This window comes from Megascapheus bottae, chromosome 19 (genome assembly GCF_031878675.1).
Source record: "Megascapheus bottae isolate mThoBot1 chromosome 19, mThoBot2.hap1, whole genome shotgun sequence".
NCBI lineage: Eukaryota > Metazoa > Chordata > Mammalia > Rodentia > Geomyidae > Megascapheus > Megascapheus bottae.
Genome location: NC_143527.1, coordinates 5,799,879 through 5,823,511, shown reverse-complemented (window position 1 = coordinate 5,823,511; position 23,633 = coordinate 5,799,879). Strand labels below are relative to the sequence as shown.

At 40.4% G+C, this 23,633-nt stretch overlaps 1 protein-coding gene and 1 long non-coding RNA gene across 4 annotated transcripts in view; one reads left to right on the top strand and one right to left on the bottom strand.

Annotated features, from left to right (window-relative positions):
* Nucleotides 1–21,203, bottom strand: part of Tmx3 (thioredoxin related transmembrane protein 3) — a 27,494-nt gene extending 6,291 nt beyond the window's left edge. Inside the window, exons 1-14 of one of the 3 annotated variants that reach the window (XM_090352976.1) lie at nucleotides 21,021–21,203; nucleotides 20,481–20,535; nucleotides 18,026–18,065; nucleotides 16,004–16,127; nucleotides 11,652–11,697; nucleotides 10,412–10,492; nucleotides 9,074–9,173; nucleotides 8,383–8,460; nucleotides 5,527–5,593; nucleotides 3,354–3,452; nucleotides 2,088–2,145; nucleotides 1,841–1,894; nucleotides 797–853; nucleotides 29–158 (exon numbers count right to left, since the gene is read on the bottom strand). In XM_090352976.1, coding sequence (XP_090209102.1) covers nucleotides 29–158; nucleotides 797–853; nucleotides 1,841–1,894; nucleotides 2,088–2,145; nucleotides 3,354–3,452; nucleotides 5,527–5,593; nucleotides 8,383–8,460; nucleotides 9,074–9,173; nucleotides 10,412–10,492; nucleotides 11,652–11,697; nucleotides 16,004–16,127; nucleotides 18,026–18,065; nucleotides 20,481–20,535; nucleotides 21,021–21,075 — 1,044 coding nt within the window. In that variant the 5' untranslated portion in view covers nucleotides 21,076–21,203. Of the gene's footprint in view, nucleotides 1–28; nucleotides 159–796; nucleotides 854–1,840; nucleotides 1,895–2,087; nucleotides 2,146–3,353; nucleotides 3,453–5,526; nucleotides 5,594–8,382; nucleotides 8,461–9,073; nucleotides 9,174–10,411; nucleotides 10,493–11,651; nucleotides 11,698–16,003; nucleotides 16,128–18,025; nucleotides 18,066–20,017; nucleotides 20,037–20,480; nucleotides 20,536–21,020 lie in introns of those variants that run through there. The other 2 variants (XM_090352977.1, XM_090352978.1) reach the window with 2 other exon arrangements.
* Nucleotides 20,992–23,633, top strand: LOC150049579 (uncharacterized). Its single transcript, XR_016538807.1, has 3 exons — nucleotides 20,992–21,104; nucleotides 21,952–22,292; nucleotides 22,562–23,633. It is a non-coding gene; the product is annotated as an uncharacterized LOC150049579 (long non-coding RNA).

The following is a 23,633-nucleotide window of genomic DNA, read 5'->3' as shown; positions in this document are numbered from 1 at the left end:
TCATCCTGTCCTCATTCTGAAAACTTACTTCTACTGTGCCATCCAGGATGTTATTAATGAACTGGACCATGTCTTCTGTATCCTTAATTTGTCTATCTAGCAAAAAGTACTGTTGGTTTGAAGTATTCAGTACAACTACAGTTGGAACTGTTAACTCACTGAAAATATAAAATCAAACAAATCAAAATCACATTAACACCGAAGTATGAAGCAGCAATTTTTGAGCAATGTTACAGATACAGTCCCATCACAGATGCATGCAGGAGATGTAGAAAAGGGCATTGCCATATCATGCTGCTTGTGTGTAAACTGCAATTTCTCCTAAAAGATGTAGGATGTTAGGAAGTAAATTAGCTTCTCTCGTGTAACATTTTTTTCATTTACAAAGAAGAGAGCAATGTACCTCTCTTGCTACAGAAGTTATAAGGCAAAGTTCAAGTAAAACATCAAGAACAGTATTTCATATATTATATATGTTCAGTAAATTTCACTTCAAATTTTCTACTGTACATTGTGTTCCCACGTCACACTATACAGACATGCTGCACAACAACAGCACAGTATACAGTACTGTATGTGTGTGTGTGCGCACAGCTTTTCAAGTACACGCAGAACATCTGTTAAGGGTGATCTGAGGGAGCTAACTGCCTGCTAAGGTTTGAATATGAACTATCCCTGAAGGGCTACTGTATAGAAGGCTTGGTCCTAGCTTATGGTGCTACTGAAACTGGGAGAAATGTTAAAGTCAGTTAGGTCTAACTGTGTAAGTTAGAAACTCTATCAGCACTTTACTTACTCCATCAGTAAGGTATTTATATAGTCATTTCCATCCATATGGCCAAACTGAATATCTCTTAACAGACAATAACAAAGAAGACAGGGAGAAGAAGAGAGAACAATTATTTCTTTTGAAAACAGAAACAATAGTATAAATTAAACTTTACAACCTAGTAAGTACATAACTCTGTAATAGGACAAGTGTACATTTTGCTTGCTTTTGAGATACAAAACACATGAGTCATACTGAAGGTTCTAAGTCACTAACTTCTAAGTTTTAAATTCAGAGAAATAAAGTTTTATCCAAGTCAAGTATATTAACAAAAAACTAAAAGTACCCAACAAGACTACTCAGGGTGCATGAAAAGCACACACAGACACCTAATCAGAAGGTTTGTAGTAAGCAAATAATACCAATTGATAGTACTGTCTTTCATGGTAGCAACAAACAGAATGATTTGAATACAGCAAAAAGTGTTTCTCATTTCAGTTTTAATTCACTCATCTAAATTCTTGTAAAATGATCTGTCTCTGACTTCTCGGTATTCATTTAATCTCAAATTTATGAAAATCCATGCACTTTTTCCTTTTTATAAAACTCGCCTCAAATACTAGTAAGAAACATGACAGCAAGTTATGCAAAAAGCAATGCATTTTACCCTAATTCATATGACAGGACATCAATGAATTTCAAAAACCAGACAATTCGGATGTATAGTGCATCAGCGTCTGATTTGCCTTTGAAAGTATGTAATACCAATTGAATATCTTTCATCCAGAATATTTAGAAACACAAGTCTTTGAGGAGGTACTGCATTTATACAATGAGAAACATTGGAAAAGGGACACAAGGCTAAGCCTAAGTGAAATAGTATTCAACAGTCAAATGAGACTGGGGTCCAGTGTGGAATTCTCCATACATATTGTCAGGTCAGTGCTCAAAATTTCAAGTCTAAGAATATTTCAGATTTTTAGAGTGGCTCAATGCATACTGGTGTAATATATTACAAAACACAATTATGCAAAAACAAAGAAATCTTCTAGAATGAAAGTACATACATACCTATGGAAATGATCTCTATAATCTCTAGCCACTTCTTGAATAATTGACTTTAATCTGTGGAGAAACAAACACATAAAAACTTCAACTCCTCACTTGAAAACTACATTGGATATTATTGAAAGTAACATTTGCCGCATTATCTAAGTGAGTTTAACAAAAGGGACTTCCCACGCTAAGTTCATCTAAACCATGCAAAGCCTGAATTAGATGATGTTTAGAGCTTAAGTGAGTTTCAGGGAAACTATACCTGGTATGTTCAAGTGATGTATTTTTCTCATCAATAACTGCAATCGCCACAAGCTTTCCTGAAATGAAGAGCGACATATTTTCACTTCTTAAGACTGAGAATGACAGGTGGATCTGGTCCCAAGGGGCCAGTGAGGAGAGAATAGGGAAATGAAGCAGAGCACTCGGGAGGTTTTAGCACGAGGTGCTGTGACCACACACTGCTCAGTCACTATGGCCAAGCTGTCTAACCACTAGCCAGGAGGCCAGGGAGGTGACAGGCACAGGTGGGATAATGAACAAGCCGGCACACTGGAAAAGGAGGATGTCCCCATCTCACCAGACACAGCACACTAAACCCAGCAAGGGAGCCAGAGCAGCCGCAGCTGTCATTAGAACAGCACGTGAGAACCTTTCTAGTTTGTCTGAGCAGAATGAAAAGCAGGACAGCACACTACTTCTTATACAGAAGGCTGGTTCTCTTAATTCTGTCCTGCTTATCATACAAACAGTGGCAACAATAGGCAGAATTGCTCATTTGTAATTTGCAAAACTCACAAAGCACTTTCTCCTAAATCCAAGCTTTAGACATTTTGTAGTTTGTATTAATACCACTTAATTAACTCTTTACAGCTTCTACTGTATATTCACATTCATATTTGCTTGGACTGTCATTTTTAATCTTTACTATCAAGAAATGACTTACTAGTTCCTTTATCTCCCCTTCACAAGTTAAAACAGGCAGTATAAGGTTGTGTAAGTTTTACTTCAAGACTATTTGAAATCCTCTTGGCTTAGTAGCGGTGGCTCACACCGCTCTGAGGACTGTGGTATGAAGACAGTCCAAGTAGACAAATCGTGGAGATTAACTGGAAAAACTTTTTACTGCAACTAGCCAGCAATGAAACCGAAGTGAAAGTGAGGCTGAAGGGGGAAGATGTGGAAGCATGCTCCAGTGGAAAAGTGACAAGCCAGGAGTGGAAAAACCCAGGGAGCACATGAGGCCCGGAAATCAAACACAGTTCTGACAAGGTAATTGAGCAAAATGAAAAGAAAAGCAGCCTGCTGCCTCTAGCTTCTCAGCAGATTACCTTTTGCCATTCCCTGATCATCCAGTCTCCTTCACTTCAATTCTGATAGCAAATTTTCTTTTTCATCTTTAAGCATTATACGTGGCATTCTTTGGGAATACCAAGCAAATGAGCCACAGTCAACACTCAGGTCTACTTTGATTAGGAAATAAGAGCACGAGATCCATTTTCTACAGAATCAGTTCTGTGCTTTTTACCTGTGTCTCCCAGTTCATACAGAAGGAAGCCATCCATGGTGAGGTAGTTTTGAAACCTCTCCCTGCTTATCCATGAGGACAGATCACCATCTTCATATTCTTAAAAAAAAACAGAACAAAATGAAAGACAATGTGACAAGGACCACGCTTTATCATGGCAATGTCTGTAAGAATAGTTGACAAGGGTCTTAATTTTAAATCTGAAAACGCTATATTTAGGAATGCACTCTAGGCAAACAAGCAGATATACAAACGGATAAAATAATACGATGCAAGTCTGAAAGCATTTGGGGATTTAGACTTGAGGGAATTTGGCTCTGGTGATACCAGCAGGATCTGCACATAATTCTTGTGCACTAAGCACAGGCAACCACACCTCAAATACAGGAGGATGACAGGGTGTCACACATTTACATCCACACTGCCATGACCATGTACTTGCCAAAACCATCAAGTGGCGCGCGCGCACACACACACACACACACACACACACACACACTCTCTGAAAGCTGGGCCTAATAGCAGTGACTTGAGCCTCCTTTGTAAAGAGGTTTTATCTGTAAAATAGGAAGAAAATGAGTCAAGGATTTTTAATTCTGTTTTTATTGTTTTTAAGTAGTTAAATTGTATTATTATCTTTAAGCTCCAAGGGGTTCCCAATGACAAAATCTGTTTATGAATACAATGCACCTAGATACACGTCAACCCTTTCATGTCCTCCTCAATCCCTCCCAACCCAAGATCATTTTAATGTATAGAACCAAACAGAGCGCCAGGGAGTTATCCTGTCATCAAATAGCAGGTGAGAAGGACAGATTAGATACACATTTGTCTTCTCAGTTTTTATATATGCAAGTTCTTCTTATGCTTCATCTTGGGCTGCTGTCTAAAGCAAACATCCAAGGAACATGCAGTAGAAGAGAGACTGCAAGAGCACATGCATCAACTGCTGAACTGCTGCACACGCCATCTTGGTCAATACACTGTTGCCGCCTTTGTAACTTAAAGACATAAGCTATTTCCTATGCAAGTTCTTCAGAGGAAAATGACAATGTCAGTATAGCAAGATAGTAATTTCAGTTTCTAGTTTATTTAAATGCAGCGAAGATTAGCAATTGCTTAGTGTGCATGACTGTCAAAATCAATACAATTTTCTTTTTTACTGAAATACTCCCCTGGACACTCTCCTGTCCACTTGAATTTTTAAGTATTTCAAAGTCTACTCTCACCTAACTTCAGGTTCTTTATTAGAACTCAACGCAATAGCATTTAATGAGAAATATACGCACACTATAAAGCTTCACACCTGTGGCCTTCCACGTAGCACTCAGGCCACATCAGCCCACTCACTGTGGGGATAGCAAACTGCACTTTGTATTAATTACATCCTAATTTATAGTGCTTCGGAGACGGCCATGAGGTGGCTCTGCACTCGCTGGGAGAGGACGCGTGCTGTCGGGCAGCCAGTACTCCCTACCAGTTCCCTGGAGATGAAAAGCAGTTCCCTGTCTCCCACTGCTTTTGCTGCTCTGTCCTGTTTGGAAATCATGTGAGTAGGTAGTTGATGGCAAGAAGGAACTAGTAATCAATCACCTTATGGGTACTTAATAGTATGCAGTCATCAAAGATGCAAAGTTTGCGCTACGTAAGAGGTATAACAAAGCACGAGGGGTCATGAAATGTCTCCGGGAAACACTTTAAAATGGTCAATAAATGCTACTTAGGTATCTCTTAGAACCTGGTGACAGTATGTGGAGTTTTCATTAAATCACTCTGTTCATGATGCTTAATATAAAAAAAAAATCAGTTCAAATGAAAGTATCTGCTTCAAAGAAGTAGTTTATTTGACATGGAAGGGGAGATACAGTTAGGAGAAACTTCTATGTGTGTGCGTGTGTGTGTGTGTGTGCAAGAAACTAATACTATTCCTTCATCTTAAAATATCATAAGGTTTCCCAAGAAGCCAAGCCATCTGACAAACCCACTGAAAACAAAAGTCAGTAGAAGTATATACAAACATGAAAACCTACCACTGAAGGATTGAGAAAAATTCACATTTAGCTTTCGCTAACAGGATTATAAATACTTACAGCCTTACTAAATCTTTTAACAACACTTCCTAGAATGGATACAACATTCTACATTTCCTATGAGTAAAATCTTTGAAACTCACCATCATAAACAAAGTATGTTTTATCTTTGAAAACAAGCACCGCAGGCATCTCTTTCAGTGTCACATACTGCAAAACATCAGAAGTTTAAACAAGTTTTACCAAATTTTAATTCACAGCTATGATTTTTAAAAGTACAGAGAGGGGTGAGGAATGTGGCCTAGTACTTGCCTAGCATGCATGTAGACCCAGGTTCAATTCCTTGGTACCATATACATAGAAAAAAAAAAAAGCCAGAATTGGTGCTGTGGATCAAGTGGTAGGGTTCTAGCCTTGAGAAAACCCAATGACAGTGCTCAGGCCCTGAGCTCAAGCCCAGGACTGGCAAAAAAAAAAAAAAAAAAATTACAGAGAGATACTAGAAACACACCCACACAGCAAAAGAAAATTAGAAAAAAATACCACCAGTAATAGTAGTAATAATAATAAAACCAAAAGCCATTGCCAAGGTTGGATCTAAATGTTTAAATGGCATATACATACTTTGGCACAGTGCTGTGTTTGCCATGGGAGACCAGAGATTATGCTTAAAGCTAGTAACAGCTCAAGTGTACTTCCCAGAGAAGGGAGGAAGCACATGGAAGAGCAGGGCCGAGAGCGTTGCTTCTCTACCACTCACCTGCTGTGTGGTACACAGCCAAACACTTGACTCAGGGGAAAGTCTGCGGCCTTCCCCCACTGACACAGATACCGAGACTGCCCACCTCACACAGCAGTTGTGAACTGCATTAGAGAGCAAGCAAGAGCACAATGTAGTCAAAGGATTTTGAAAGTCAGCTTGCCATGCTCATTCATATGGTTATTAGGAAAACACTTGTTTCTATACAGCAAGTGCTTCTTATAAAGAGGAAAATTACTGTATAGAATCAGTGATCGGTTATCACATGAACATGGCAAAAATAAAAAGTAGATACAAACAAGGGGAAGCAGAAGGCAGGTATATCTCAGTATGAGAAGACAGAAATGATTTAGTTATGCTACTAATGAAAAATGATGTGGACTGTGGAAAGAACTGCTTCGGGGGAGTAGTGGTAAAGCACTGGTTAGGCTCAGTGATCAAACGCAGGTCACCTCCCACGCTCTATCTGCTCCTGAGAACTCTTCTACAAGGATGCCTGGGGAGGATGTTGAGTGGCACTGTCTAGAAGAGCACTAAACTAGTCTGAAGACTTGTAGTGTCACCTAGCACCACATACTCCTGTGTTACTGTAAACTTTCTGTCTTACAGCTGTCTAGGTACTCTTTTCCATTCATCTCTAAGTATTCTCAAGTTAAAAACTGCTCACCATACCTACTAAGTTTTCATAAAACCTAGATCAAAGCTAAAAAAATTCTGATAAGACACTAATATTCAAAATAGGCCACAATATCACAAACCAACTTTTCTTGAGAATCTCCTACAGCAGCAAAACTTTTTAATTATTCTGAAATTATTTTTTCCAATCAATTATTTACAATAATATACTATGACCTAAAAAAGAGAAGTGAGAAGCATTGACATTTTGAAAACTGACTTAAAAGTGCTTAAAGAAATTAGTTGGAATGGCTAACAATTACATGAGCCCATCAGCAGACATTTTTTGTACTCTGTACCCCAAGCTTTGGCATGCTGGAGGGCTTTGACTAATGTAGCAGATTATGATGTCTTGGATGGTGCCAGCACCAAGAACTACTTGAAAATTTGTTAGTACTATGCACTTTACTCAACTTTTTGACCTACTAGGAATTGAACCCAAGTCCTTGTACATGCTATGCTAGAGCTCTATCTATCCAAACCATGCGACTAACCATATACTTTGCATTTCATTTTAAAGATAGGGTCTTGTAAAACTCGGTCTGGAATGGTTTTGACCTGACATTCTCTCTCTTTTTTTTTTAATATTTTTTATTTATTTATTTAGGCCAGTCCTGGGCTTGAGCTCAGGGCCTGAGCACTGTCCTTGGACTTTCTCAAGGTTAGAGCTCTACCACTTGAGCCTCAGCACCACTTCCGGCTTTTTTTTTTTTTTTGCTATATATGTGGTACCGAGGAATCGAACCCGGGTCTTCGTGCATGCTAGGCAAGTACTCTACCACTAGGCCAAACTCCCGGCCCTGGCCTGACATTCTTTCTAACCTTTACCTCTCTGAAATCTTGATAACTACTCATAAAAGTCTTTTGCACTGTTCAACTGTTTATGTGAAGCTATCCAATTCTTTCTACACAGAGTAGAGCTCACAGAGTGACATTCTGAGTAACCCAAAGTAACATTCTGGTCCATATTCTGTAACTTTAACCCTATCACCTTCATTGTCACAATATACAAGACATAGAGAGGTCTCTGCTACTTTCCTCTCACCGTTGATCCTTTTGTTGATCTTATGTTCCAGAATTGTTACTGAAAGCCTGCCTACTGGACTTTCATGTGCTCTTTGAAATCAGGTTAAATCACAGTTTATATTATTTTCTTCTCACACAGATATTTCTTGGTTAACCAATAAAGAATAGTTATTCTAATCCTGAATGTCCCTACTATCACAATACCTTTTGCTTTTGTTTTTTTTTTTTTTTTTTGCACGTGTCCTGTTTATAAATGTTTACTGTAGACTCCACAGAAGATCTCATCTGCAACACATATGCTACTTATAAACAATACCTGGGGTTCAGATACCACTTGTTACCTATGTTACTGTATAAAGACAAAACCACAAATGTAATGACTGTTTTCAGTAAATGTCAAGAATCTGATGAGAGTCCTTTTTATAAGCCGTTTGATATGAGCAGTAAAAAAAGCTAACAAGTTTACACTTTCCACATGTCATCAATAAATATGATAAAATCAAGTGGTAATCGAAAAGACGAAATTTTTAAATATTACCTCAGGAACCACTTCTTCTGAGGCAGAAAAGAAGTATGTATAGACAATAAGTTCTGAAGCAGCATCTATATATTTCTCCTGTGACAACACAAGCAGAGAATAAAGGCCATTTTACAATAGTAAAGATCAAAACTGACACCCATTAAACGTTGAAAAAATTTTACATGGTAAACCTGATAAAGCTATCAACTTCCTACTACACACTGAGTTAAAGAACATAAAATAAAGCAAGTCAAATACACCCTTACTAAGGCAGAAGACACTGTCACTAAGCGCCAAAGTCTTTTTCCGAATAAGGCTGACGTGGCTCAGGTATGAATTTTGAGTGAGTGAGTCCAGGGACCCCTCTGGGGAAGACATGTGTGTCTTTCGTTCACCATGGTAAGTTGTGACCCGCACAGCAGCAGTCTTGGTCCAAGACTGTTAAAAGTGATACAAGCTTTGGGTGGCCTTGGTGGTAACAGGAAAAACACCAAGCCAGGCGGCATCTGCTACATGGTAACTCATCTGCGTCACTATCACTAACAACACAAACAGCAAGTACACAACCAGTCTTCTTAGTTCAGAAACGACTTGGATAACAAAATATTTCCAGTAAACAGTGGAATAAATTTTGAGGTATTAGTGAAGTCTAAAACAAGTTAAATTATGTCATGCCAATTTTTTTGTAGCTAAGAAAGTAATTTCGTACTTTCAAAGGTGATTCGCCGCCTATGTAAAGAAAGAATACAGGATGTCTCTTCTGCACGTGCTCAAACATCTGCTGACTTGGAAGTGGCCGGATTAGAGCCCTATCAAGAGAGCAAAGTGAACAAATATGAACTAAAAGTAGATGATGTCAACACAGTCATATAATGGCCAACCATATCTAAATGGTAAGGTTTTAATAATGTCAAACTGTAGATTAAGAGTTTTGACAAATCAATATAACCTAACAAACTCCCAGCCAACAACTATTATACCCATACCTTCACATCTATGAAGGATCATTATTCATTCAATTAAGTTGCAAATAAATACATGGTTCCAGAGTATCATCACTGAAAATATTTTGACAGGTGAAAAAACAGAACTGTCATTCATTTAGTCTTCAGCTAAAAACAAACAATTCACACGAAATCTTATTTCCCTTCCAAAAACACATTGTCATTTAAATGTACTGAAGTATTTGATGAGCATTTAAACCCCAGAAAGTTTTAAAAAAATATATTATTTTCAAAAAACTAAGAACAGTAGAGTGTGTGCATAAGAGGTTCATAAAGAAAAAATCAAACTCTGCAAGTATGTTCATTACACAAGCATTTGACAAAAGCCAGCAGATTAGGGAATGAGTGAACATGTCCAATAAATAAAAGAAGTAACCCTGTAAATATGGCATACAATTTGAGCTTTGTGCTGCAAGACAGTATTAAAAAGATCACAAGACAGGCTGAAGACCAAGTTTCTCAAGGTGCACACACAGCTAATTGCATCACTTTCCCTGTTCTATTTTACTACCTCGTAATAAGCTAGTTAAGTGATGCAATTCCAGGACTGGCTCCTGACACTGCATGTACAACAGAGTACCAGCCACTTACAGCAGAAGAGTCTCTTCTTATGATGAAACCAAGCTTATTACTGTAACTATTAACAGTGCAAGCCTCTTAGGAATAAAGTACTTCCTAACAGCAACGCCCTCATATGTCAGTTATGGCAAAATGTTTTTATTCACATAGCACATGAAAACGAAATAAGCAATCACAATAAGACAATGAAAGTTCTATTAATCAGGAATCGCAAATGTATTTTCTCAAATGAGCTGATTGAGTATCATCCCAACACAATGAATCTATGTTGTTCTAATTTATCATATAATGGCTTAAAGCTATCATTATATATAAATAAACTAATGTAATAAGTAGACAAACTCATTTTATTTAAATTTAGGTTAAGTCCCTAAAGGGTAAGTGCTAGGTACAGTTTTACTATAATCTACTGCATTTTCAAGTATTAATATATATGCTAAGTTTTTTTCATAATAAGAACTTACCCAGATACTCTATGAGCAAACTCAATGATATCATCTTTAGTTCGTGGTCCTCTGTAATTATATGCCAAGTCTCCTTTTAATCTTAAAAGCAAAAAATGAAAAAGGATAAATACTAATTATCAAAACTGCTTTAATGTTTAAGAATCACGATCTGTTGCAGCATAAACTTATAGTGCTCAGAACAGCAAGTGTAGGGGAGTTTTATAAGTGGCATAGTCTGTAAAACACAATGGGTAATTAACTTAGGATTGCCAGCATTGCAAAAACAGGCTGCAGTCCACTAGAGTTACATGAAAACAGTTTTCTCTGTATGGAACAGACACACTGTGTCTAAGCCTTCAGCGCACAAATTCATGGACAAAAACTGGAGACACTGTGATTCTCACTATCTTCTCTATGAAAAGGGGAAAAAAGGAGAGAACTAATAGATTTAAACAATACCATATCACCATTACTTAATAGATGAACAAATGTCCAGTATATAAACAGAATATAAAACTCTTCTACAACTTCACCTAATTCTTCAAAAGGGCCTTCCAGTGAGTTATTATATATCTAATTAACTGAAAGTACAAAAAGAAGAAATAAAGAAGCATAACAGTACACTGCAATTAAACGGAAGAAAAAGAATGATCTGCTTAATTCAAAGGAAAAGAAACACTGGCTTTTTTTTCAACTACAAGAAGGAAGTTCACACACACACACACACACACACTCACACACACAATAGGAAATAAGTTTAAATTACTCAATTCTGAAATGTTGATTCTAAAATGTTGAAAAAAATTCCTTATCACTAATAACTTTCAAAACAATTCACTGGTTAAAATCCTTTAAAAATCATCAAATCATTTCATCTAACCTGTCTACTTTTTATTACATGACTTCAATACCCAAAATCAGAATTAGAATTGCGATTTTCTTTTTGTTTCAAGTTAACTATATCCAACCATGTGATCCACAAGGAGCTGTGAACCCTATCTCCCTAACAAGAGACCACATTCCTGTGGTGACCCCACATGCCATCAGCAAAACACACTGATTAGCCATAAACAGCCAAACTATTCAAGCAGAAGAAAGGCAGAAAGGTGTAAGCCCGATTTAAATACTTTGCCTATAAAGAAAACCTGGCTAAGCCCAGATCTTTCAGTCCTCCACGGTTATTACTTGGAATGAATATAAAATGTAAGCAGAGTGAACTAATAAAATTATACATATAAACATACAACACTCAACTTACAGCTTAATTGTTGGATAACCTCGAACTCCAAACTCTGAAGCAATGCCTTGATAAGAAAAAGAATAAATAATTCTAAATTTTTTTTAAATGAGAAACTAGGTAATAAATAAGCCTTTTACTTAAAAGATATAGTTCTATGTATATAAACCCATGTACATATGTTTTAAAGCATTAAAAAAAATGACAATTTATCATACAAAATAATTTCTCCGTCTATCCTATGTACTACACAAAATATGACAAAACAAAAATGAATATCAAAAAGTAGTTAAAATAAGAACTCATTATAAAAGATATTTTGGTTAAAAAAAGAAAAACAAATATATAACGTACAAAAGTACATCTCATCAACTCCATTCCAGAACAAGTATTTATTCTATCTCAAGAATTTATTAAAAAAAAAATTAAAAGGCCTCAATCTTCCTTTATTTCCTGACTTTTCAAAGAATGACAGTATATTAAATTATAAAATATAAACTATACTTGCAAAAAAATCACTTACTGTTGTCAATATAAAATCAAAAAATCAATTTTATCTACATTTTGGGGTTTCTGCTTTTGTAGTAACAGGATAATCCTAATAACTGAATTTTCTTCAAGATTGTTCTGAAATACACTACAAGAAATATTTGCTACAACAGGATCATTGGAAAACAAAAATGAACAAGCATCAATAGAGAATCAGAACTTTTAAAAGTATAGCACTGTTTATCAAATTAATTACCATACTTCTTGAGAGCCAAGTCAAAAACAGAAAAGGTAAAGAGTCTCGGTTATTTGATCTGATACAAAATAGTTAAAAAATTATGCGAAGTGTACAGAATTAATGCACATAATTTTTCCCTTTACAACTACCTTACTTCCAGGGTAATTTGTTCATTACTGCTGGGGAAATTGTTCCCAGACTTGGGCTTAGATCTCTCAACTATATTAGTGATTTTCATAAGTATTGTTTCTTATTCCTCCCCAAGACAAAAGAATGACAAAGGAAATCTGTGGTTAAATAAGTCTCAAATCTCTCCCTCTTCATTGTCAACCCTCCCTAGACCTGTGGGAGAGTGTGACTGGAAGGATCTCCTTCGTAGGCAGTCAGCATACCTACTAGGAGAGGCACCATAAAGAGCAAGGCTACTCTGGAGACTCAGGCCTGTCCGTGAATATTCATGTGAACTATTCTAACAGAGTATGAGCACAGTTCTTGGGACCACACTGCTCAAACTCAAATGACCTGGGGCATCATAGAATAAACTATTTTAAATGTTCCCCTTCCTAATGTGGGGCTAGCAAATACAAATTCTTATTACATTCTACTAAAACTCATTTAAAATGTCCAAACCATAAAGAATATAAAATTCAAACATAAAACATAAAAAAATAGCTTGATTAGGAAAGGGAGTTATGTTCTACTAATAATATCGCCATATAACTATTTTTTAAAAATTGTAAGATCAAGTGTGGTGTGACCCCAGCAACCTTGGGAGACAAATATTATTAAGAGGACTGTAGTTTGAGGCCACCCTGGGACAAAATTTACTGAGGCCTCCATCTCAACCATCAAACCAGATGTGGTGACTCGTGATTCATGCCCATTGAATCTATGTGTAAGTAGGAGAATCAGGTCTGAAACTAGTCTAGGGAAACAATGGAGGCCCCTATGCATAAACGTAAAGCAAAAAAAAGAACTGGGGCACAACTCAAACGCCATCCCCATAATGCCAGAAACTGTACTTGCACAAATTAAAGAAAGAAAGCATGCAACCAAATGGAAACACAGCGATGGTCTTACAGAGTGAAGTTGTGAATCTCTAAATAGGCTTCATTACAAAAATACTTGCTCCCCAAGGATCTGTATCCTATCAATTAACTTGCATGACCTCCATGTTCACATCTAGAAGATGGAGATACCATCTGCCCTAAATACCTTGTCTACTTGACCACTAACCTTCATTTCCTAACACAATTTTTTGGTAGTACTGGGGACCGAGTCCTAAGTCATCATTAGCTTTAGCTTTCCGTAGAGAAGAGGAATCGTACAATAAAAAGCTACTGAGGAGGCTGAGATCTGAGGATCACTGTTCCCAAAGCCAGTCCTGGTAGAGAAATCTGCAGGACTCATTCCCAGTTAACCACCAAAAACCCAGAAATGGAAGTGTGGGTCAAATAGTGGAGTATCAGACTTGAGTAAAAAAGCCAAAGCTAAAGTTCAAAGCCCAATGTTAGCAAGTGCGCACACACACACACGCACACGCACACACACACACGCACACACGCGTTCACGTTCACATACACAAACCAGAGCAAGAGGATTAGAGGCATGGATCAAGCAGCAGTAGAGTACCTGCCCAGCAAGTTGTAAGGTCTTAATTTCAAACTCTAGTACTGATACATAAAGTGTGTTTGTTTAGCTAACTTATCTAGACATAAAAACTTACTTTCATGAGTAACTACTAAACAGTAAATCTGTAACTTTAGTATCATTAAATATTCGTTGCAAGAAATATCAACTCAATCATGTTATTCTCTCCCTTTCTGTAACAGTATGTTGATATGTTTATTGTCTTTGCAAAGTTTCAAAAATTCAGCTGGTAGCTCACGCCTGTAATCCTAGCTTCTCAGGAGGCTGTGATCTGAGGATCACAGTTCAAATCCAATATGGGCACTAAAGACCATGAGACTCTTATCTCCAATTAACCTCTAGAAAACCAGAAGTGGTGCTGTGGCTCCAGAGGTAGGGCAGTAGCCTTGAGGTGAAGAACTCAGGGACAGCGCCCACGCCCAGAGTTCAAGCCCCACAACTGGAAAGAACAACAAAAAAGATTCAAAAATTCATTTGTACAACTGGAAATACTGCTCAGCAGTAAAAGGGCCTGTTTTATGAGCAGGAAGACTTCAGTTCACACTCCAATTCTAACCAATTACATGCAACCACACCCACGCTTCTGCATTCTTCAGTAATTCTAGCTCTAATTCACTGCAGTCTACGTTCCTGATTCAAAACACTAATAAAATTATCAGTTTAGATAAATAACTGAAAATGCACACGAAATGAATGTTCTTTTCCAGTGTGTGTGGCACTTCATTGAGATGTGCACAGTGTCACTTCCTCTCATGTTCTTCTTCATCAAGGGCCAGTCCCTCCTCCACAGCACAACACAGACACAAGTTCCTCTCATGGTCCTCTGGACTATCTAGAAGCTGTGTCAGCAGTATTTTTTTCTAGCATTCGCCTTCTCAAAATTGTGCACTACTTCCCAAGGGATCGATAACTGGTAACAATCAGAGTATCTTTCAGCATCATACATGTGCTAGGCTTTATGCCTTTTAAAAGACTCTGAATACAGAACATTTTTATACCTCCACAACTCTGAAGATACCACTCCCTGAAGGCAAGGAAACTAAAATTCAGAGGGACTACAGAAGTATTTTCTCCAAACTACAAAGCTGTGAAGATTAAAACCTAGTTCTGGCTCACGTCAGAGGTGTAGTCCAGACAAGACAGTGGACTAAGGTAAAAGAAACGTAGTTTGTATTCTACTTTCTCTGTTAGTTAAAAGATACAAAGGATGCTATGTGCTGCATCATTAAAACTTCAAAACAAGCAATGAAAACATTACAATGGGTATTTACCAATATGGAGAGTAAAGTTTAGGGCCTCAGAAACAATCCCAGTGTTACAGAGAGGACACAGGAAACAAAGGCAGGCCTTGCTTTCAACAGCTATGACACTTCCTGATTTCTATGACAACTTATACTTCTTTAGAGTTAATTTCTTTTCCAAAATACTTTAAGAACTTTGCTGGGAATGGGTCAGGTGATAATTATTTTGGGCTTCCAATAATATTTTTAGGAGTTAGCTACTTTCTGTTACAACTGCTCATTTTTTGCCAATGGACCACAAAACCCGGCAAGACTACAGTAAACAGAAGTGTGGGCAGACCACACATGCCCTATCTCATTAAACTCATTTTCAGCTCCAATACCTTCTTAGCCCTTATTGTGTCTACACTACTTCCACTCACGTAAACATCCCACGTACTCCACCGTGGTGGTGTCCAAGGCTGTCACACGACAGCAACATCAAGAGTGACATTTAGATTCCTGTACGTGGCCCCTGTAAACTAACCACCTAAAATGGACTTCACTGGTAACAAATGAGGGTTTATAACTCCCCTAGGGCCCCACTGCACTTTAAGTACTAAAGGCTAATTCATTTAACTCATAACCTATCAAGGCAATTTTGTAGGATAAAAAAAACCCAAGTTCTCCTGCAAGCCTTAAACACAGGAATGCACATAATTAAAACACTTTCCATGTAAGAACGGTAGAACAAGAAACTTGAAGAGAAGGCTCACTGGAGTAGGAAGTGGCATCCATCTTTCCAACTTTCACTGGAGAGCCAATGCTTTTCATCTCAAGACCAACTTCGTTCCAGATTGGTTCCAGTTTTTTACAATGGCCACACCATGGTGCATAGAACTAACCAAATTAAAAGAAGAAAACATTAAAAAGCATTACTATATCGGCCTCCATGTTTAAAGAATGCTGTTGACTCTCAATATGGAAATTATCTGTATTAGACAGTCATTTCAGCACTGGTAGCTTACACCTATAAACCTGCCCTACCAGGTGGCTGAGATTTGAGGACTGTAGCTTGAAGCTGGAGTGGGCAGTAAGGTTTGTCAGATTCTTATCCCCTATTAATTGGCAAAAAAGGTAAGGGATAGTTGCCCAGGCCCAGAGTTTTAGCCTCAGTGCTAGCTGCATGATGAAAGATAAATGCACACATCCACACGAACACACACCTCATGCATTTTTAAAAATTGTTAAATTATATGTTTATAGTTTGTACGATTACTTGAAGATGATAAAAATATAATTAAAATATACATAAATGTAGACAGGTTAACTTCTAGTACAAAAATTTTTCAGTTTATTTAAAATGACTAATGCATGTTTTTTTTGTTGTTGTTGTTTTGTTTTTTGCCTGTCCCAGGGCTTGAATTCAGGGCCTGAACACTGTTTTTAGGTTTCCTCAAGGCTAGAGCTCTACCATTTGAGCCACAGCACCACTTCTCGCTTTTTCTATGTATGTGGTACTAAGGAATGGAACTCAGGTCTTAGTGCATCCCAGGCAAAACTCCCAGCTCTAATAGTTTTTAAAAGATACTCAATCTAACAAAAATATGACTTCAAGTGACGCTTCAAGTGAATGTGTACATATTTTATAAAAAATAAAACCCATCCTAGAAACCATGTGAATACCACACCACATCCACCCCCGTTAACAAGCATTTGACTATTTTTTATTCCAGAAATTTGAGCAGAGTAGTTGCCCGACTTTTATGGCTTCTACTGGTAAAATGTGGGAGATCATTTAGATGACTGCTTTGGCTGAGAGGTAAGTCAGGATAGTTAAAATGAAACCGCAGCTTCCCTTACTTCTTTCAGAATTATGAAACTATGAGGTGATACTTAGGCTCTTTGGTCAGACGCTGTACCCAACTGCTCATGAAATTAGCTGATTTCCACCTAAGGAAATGTCTAGGGACATGTAGAGAAAGAATGAGGTGGAGGGTCTGGTGCCCCACTGAATGGCCCTGGAACTGTCCCCTCTGCTGCTCTGCCCCACTGATGTGCGACCACTTTCCACTGTGCTCAGGCATGTAAAACAAGCTCCAAATAGGACGAAGGGTAAGTATCTTCCAAACTTGAAAGTGAGGAAAGGAAAATGAAGCATGAACTGCCCATTATCAAGATGAACATATGCTGTGACCACTAAGAGATACACTCAATCTTGTGGAAAGCATGCAGAAAGTGGATTTCCTAGGAAGAGCATATCATAATTCACGGATTCACTGCGCTGAAAGTGGGCTCCAACTTCTGTCCTCGATGATTCCATGCCTCTGAATTTCATCAAAAATAGATAAGTTCCTTTGCCAGAAACTTTAAACTCAATGGCTGAGTTTTATATGAAATGAGTAAAGTTAATATAAAACCTAGAGAATGACTGCAATAGATTATGTGCAACCAGGAAGATGGAACAATGACATCTGCTCAGGATTTTTTTATTTTTAAGGGAGGCAAAGAAAGTGACAGGGACTGTAACACCTTGATAAACTTCCTCACTCCCCCCAAAGGGAAAAAAAAAAAAAAGAAAGTGACAGGGAATACAGGGTATGTATAGAGATGTAATAATGAAATCCCTACCATCAATAACTAATATACTAACAAAAAATTAAAAATCAAACAAAAACCCTAAGAGTAAAATCAGAGAAAGCAAACTATAGATCCATAAGCACTGAAATGCACATTCTCTTCTTTTAGAAAATGTTACTCAACATAGAAGAGGAGGGTAATTAAACTTATATACTCACATCTACAAGCCAAATGTCATCTTTTCGATTTTCTTTAAACCTAAAGGCAAAAAATAAAAAGAGCAATCTCTGATTTGACACTAGCAAACATATGCAAGTACACACCACATGACACAGTTACAAACGTGAACACTACAGTCTCAAGTTTATAGTAGAAATAAGTTGGTAACTACAGGAAATGGAATCAAATTCTATCAATCATTTTTTACTCTATCAACTCTAACTTTTATCCTATTCGTTCAAGAATAAAAGAAGAGAATTAAGCTTTAAATAGTCAGACTAAACAATATATTTGTTTAGTCTAATAGGCAAAAAAGAAGCTTTAGAAATCATTTCTATGTCTGATGTTGGCTTTATGAGTAGGTAACTTCAAACACTTGAAAATACTCTGGGAGGAGAGAATTACCATGTGCAGGTATTCTTTCTCTTGTCACTATTCCCTAAGCAGTAAAGCATGACAATGTTATACAACATCTACATGGTAACAGGCATTCTAAGTGACATAGCTATGACTTAAAAGGGACACAGTACATATACACAAATCATTTACATTAGGTAATTTAGCATCCAAATCTTGTTAACTTTGAGTCCTGGAGCCAATCTCCAGGGACACCGGGGATGACTGAATGTGTATGTGTATCTATATATCTATATCCATATCTATAGATATACAGATGCGTACCTCAGCTCCTTACCATCCTGGCCACCAACATGCTCTGCCCTGTGGACTAGGATGCAATGTGTGCACACAGTGTGCCCGGACGGGGCCCACTATGTGTAAACCACGTCAAAAATGTAATCATCCCTCAAAGCAGTGTTCTTAAAAATTATGAAAACGCACACGTGGTCCTCTAGGGCCTAGCGCACGCGGATCAACTCGACAGACAGATGGGGACAGAAAAGCTAGAAAGGCCAGGAAGTGAGACTCCCAGAGAACATCAGCAATGGCTCCCAGGACCCGAGGGCTTTCTGGCTTGGGGGACCTGTCCCCAAGCTGTGCACTTAGCCATGCCACATGACCATAAGGATATCTTCTTCTCCCAGTCTTGGCGCCCTTCCAACATTGGCATGTCAAGCTCAGTCTAGGGTCAGGTCATTCATAAATTCCATGCAACTTGCAAATCCTGGAAACCACGGGCTGTTCAACTGCTCATTCTACTGCAAGTCAGCTCAGTTTCTCTAGTTACGTGATAAGCATGGCATGCCACTGGCAAGGAGTATCCACAGGGATAAGTTTTCAGGCTGTCACTGCTGTTACTACACCCTCAAAAAGGATATACCCAGCCAGATGCTGGTGGCTCACGCCTGTAATCCTTGCTACTCAGGAGGCTGAGATCTAAGGATCACAGTTCAAAGACAGCCTGGGCAGGAAAGCCTGTGAGACTCTCATCCTATTCATCATCAGAAAATAGGAAGTAGAGTGCTAGCCTTAAGCTGAAGAGCTCAGGACAGTGCCAGGCCCAGAGTTCAAGCCCCATGACCAACAACAAATGAATAAATAAATAAGAATATACTTTGCAAGACACCAATGAGTTCAACCACTTTACCATTTGTTCACTGCAGCTTTCTTCACAATCAGAAATTTTCTGTAAATAGTACATGGGTACTTCCCATGTTTGGGACTCCTGGGACTTTCAGGGTTTTTGCATTTCCAGAGCGGTACTATACTGTTAGCACCAATTCTGCCACCCAATCAGTGTCATGGCGGTGGATGATAACAAATCACCTCGTCATTCAAATATGGTCACAGAGGGCAATCAAGAGACTACACAAATGGGCCAGCTCTGTGGTCCATTTTCTCCCACACAACAGCAACAGGCAAGCCAGCTGGATGCAGCTTAGACTGGGACATCCCTCTCAGGGCTGAGCAGCTCTGAATAAAGGGTTCTACTGAGAGGCCCCCACAAGGAGGTAGTGGCAGAGATAAGGTCCCTAGGAAACAGGCCTCCAGGCCTCCAACCAGATGCCACTGGGTCCAAGAGAGCTAGTTACCTATATGAATCTGACTGGCCTGCCAAAAACCGTGAATCCTTGGCTAGAAGGCAAAATCCAGAGGCTGCAATGCACTGGTTGTACACCCACTGTGGGGTGAAGAAGTCAGCTTTGCTCATGTGACCTGCTGGGAAAAGCAGCATCGCTGCCTGCAGCTAGACAGGAAAGATCACACCAAGGGCTAGAGGATGGAGCTGAAACCTTTTCCCTGCTGTCAGGCCAGATCTGGAGACAAATGCTTGGTACCAACAAGTTATGAACCTCAGCGCCCACTCCGTGTGATAAAAGGGAAGCAAATAGGACATGTAAACTCTTAAAAAGCTCTTTGGGGGCATTCTCTACTTCGGGTAAACGTAGCACTTACGATTATTCTTGAAATATGTCAACACTGGACAGTAAGGGATCTGTCCCCACTATTTAACATGAGATGTAAATATTTAGGTATTGAAATGGATATACTCACGATTCATCTAAATCTTCCACGAATCCTTTACAGAAAGCCACGTTAAATAAAATAACTAAAGGTGGGGGCGGGGGGAAGGGGGAGAGAAAAATGAAAAAGACAAAAGGTAAAACATGGTGATTGATTTGAATGCACGCTCAGTCATCTAGAAAACGCTTTGATTCGTTTTTTTTCCCCTTTGTCATCCACCAAAGATCCATCCTTGAGCGGGGAGGCAGGGACACGGGCCGCATCTCTTTGGTCCGTCGGGACCACCCCCCCCCCCCCTTTCCCCAGCAGACGCTTCCGAAGCACTTCGAGGGGACCCGGTGTTTTCCTGGGGCACCGGGGGTTCCCGAGGCCCCCACCCAGGGGGCCGGGAGGAAACGCCCAGCCCCGGCGGGGGAGCCCGAGGGGGCCCCGGCCGCCCAGAGGGCCCCGAGCGGCGCAGGCTGGGGGCGCGGGCCGGGCCGGAGTCGGGTGAACCTCGCCGGGCTCCGTAGATCGCGATCCCGCGCGGGCCCGACCCCGACCCCGGCCGCGACCCCGCACCGCCGTTACCTGTGGCGCAGAGCCTGAGGCCGGCCCGGCTCTCCCGGCCCGGCGAGCTCGCCATGGACAGCCGCCGCCGCTGAGCGGGTGGAGGTGAGAAGGAAGCGCCGGCGACCCTGCCTGCCAGTCCGGAAAGGGAAGCAGGGGCCGGGCTGGCACCGGGGAAGCTCCGGTGCGGAGCGGGGGCGGGGCTGACGGTCTCCGCTCGCGATGCCGGCCGGCTCAGCCTCTGAGCATGCGCGGGAGCGCGGCGCGCCAGCGCGGGAGCAGTGCGCGTGCGCGGAGCACCGGCGCGGGAACAGTGCGCGTGCGCGGGGCGCCGGCGCGGTCCTGGCCGCGCAGCTCAGGGGTCTGTGGAAGCTCGCGTCGGGGCTCCGAGGGCGGCGATCCGAGTCCGAGCCGCAGGCCCGCCCCCGACCTTGCCGCGTGCCGGCGGATACTTGAGGGGCAGTTCCAAGCTTCCCCGCCCGGGCTGGCCGAGCACCGTGGCCCGGAGACGGAGGCCGCGCGGACTGGGCGGCGGGGCGGCCCCGGAGGCCGCGGCCGGGCGCCGGGATTGTGCCGTCAGCCCGCCCGCCCGCAGGTCCGGGCTCCGGCCAGGTGACAGGGCCGCCCGCCCGGGTCCCCGCGCACCCCGCACACGTCAGTAACCCAGCTAAGACCCGGTGATGGCGGCGAGGCGGATCCCGCTCTCATCTGAAGGGAAGAAGGCGACCCCTCCACCCCCGAGAGCCGGCCAGGCTGGGGCGGGAGCGGCGGGAGCCACTGTCACCCCGCGAGATGCGCCCTGAGTTCCAGATGAGCTCGTGGGGTGGGGGAGAAGAGGGGGGAACCTGTAGCTTTGCCTTTCCTCTCTGAAGAAGTATGGCCTAGCCACATGGCGGGAGGGGGTGGTGGAGGGCGGCATCGGCTTCTCACTCAAAAAGAATTTGTTTTTCAGCCCAGTCAGAGTGACACAGAAAAAAAACACTTCGCTGAAACCAGTGCAGACATGTCCACACCAGAGGAGACCTGTGCGAAAGAAGGAAGTTAGACAGGCCAGCTGTACTCCTGAGCCGAAATGGAAGCGGTGTGTAATAAAAATGCCACGCAACCATAACAAGCCAGCTTCTGGTGGCGCACACCCGTAATCGTAACGACTCATTAGGCTGAGCTCTGGCAGGAAAGTTTGTGAAACTCTTTATCTCCACTTAGCCAACAGAAAACCAGACGTAGAGCTAGCCGAGGCTAAAAATGGTAGAGCATTAGCCTTAAGCCAAAGATCTCAGGGACAGTGCCCAGGTATGGATTTCAAATCTCAAGAGGGACAAAAATAAAAACCATCACTATCCATTTTGCCCTGCAAACAAAGGGGTAAATTTTAATCTAATTAAGCTATGTAACAATTTAATAACTAAACACACAAATCTTAACAGTAAACTAAGAATAGTAGAGTAATAACTGCTATGAAGGTTAATTTGTAGCAGACCAAATAAATCTCTAGTCCAGATCTAAAACCTGCTTAATATTTCTAGATTTGTGGACCCAAAACATTTTTTTTTCTTTACCAGATTTGCCAGCCTTGTTAGTTCCTAAGACATTGATTTACATTTAGTCTCCGTGAGCAAGAGAGTCCCATCGAGTTCTTTTGAGGCTGATTTTGCAGAGGGAATCTACTAAGTGAGAGCAAGATACAAAGTCCCAGCTAAAACTCTGCTTAAGTCTTCCTCCTTGCATGTTCCTTGCTACTACAGAAAGCTAATGGAAGCTGTTTTCCCAACCCCCTGGAAATGAGACACTTTTTTCTAGAGCACTGTTGTGATATAAAGTATTCCTGCAGTGAATTGTTGATTTGTCTGCATTTTTGTTTAGGATCTTGTGTTTCTTTGTATTTCCTGGTCCTGGGGCTTGAACTCGGGGTCTGGGCATTGTCCCTGAGCTGCTTTGTGCTCAAAACTAACCCTCTACCACTTGATCTACAGCACCACTTCTGGCTTTTTCCTGAGTAGTTTATTGAAAATAAGCCTCATGGACTTTGATGCCTGGGTTGGCTTTGAACTGTAATGTATTACAGCCTCCTGAGTAGCTAGAATTACAGACGCAAGTTTTTGTCACCCAGCTCTGTGACTGTGTTTAAGCAAACTGTCTCTATAGTTGATATGAGAAGCCAAATTACTTTAAAAGATTCCTCACCCATTTCTTTCTAAAAATATGTCTTAGGTATTAGAAAAAAAATATGAAGGGATAAGTGTGCTTGAATAGCACATTGCAAAGCCTTGGGTTTGAACCCCACTATTCCAAAACTCACCAGCTAAATAAAAAACAGTGCGAATTGTTTTTAAAAGAAAAATATGGAGGGATATACTTGGTAAACATTTAACTCTTAATTCAGACATATTTGCCAAGTTGCGCCTGGTTTGAAGTACAACAGGCTGTGAAATTACTGATAATCGTTCAATGAGATCTAGACTTGATATGATATGAACTGGAGCTAGAGATCCCTGCACTGACAGGGCTGCGGATGGGGTGCTTGTGTATTTTAAATAGATTGATAAGATTGGTATTTTCATAGTGCTTTGCACAAAAGACTAGAAATCATTTTACCTTAAAATCTTAATTCTTCTAGGTGGATGTTTAGAATTT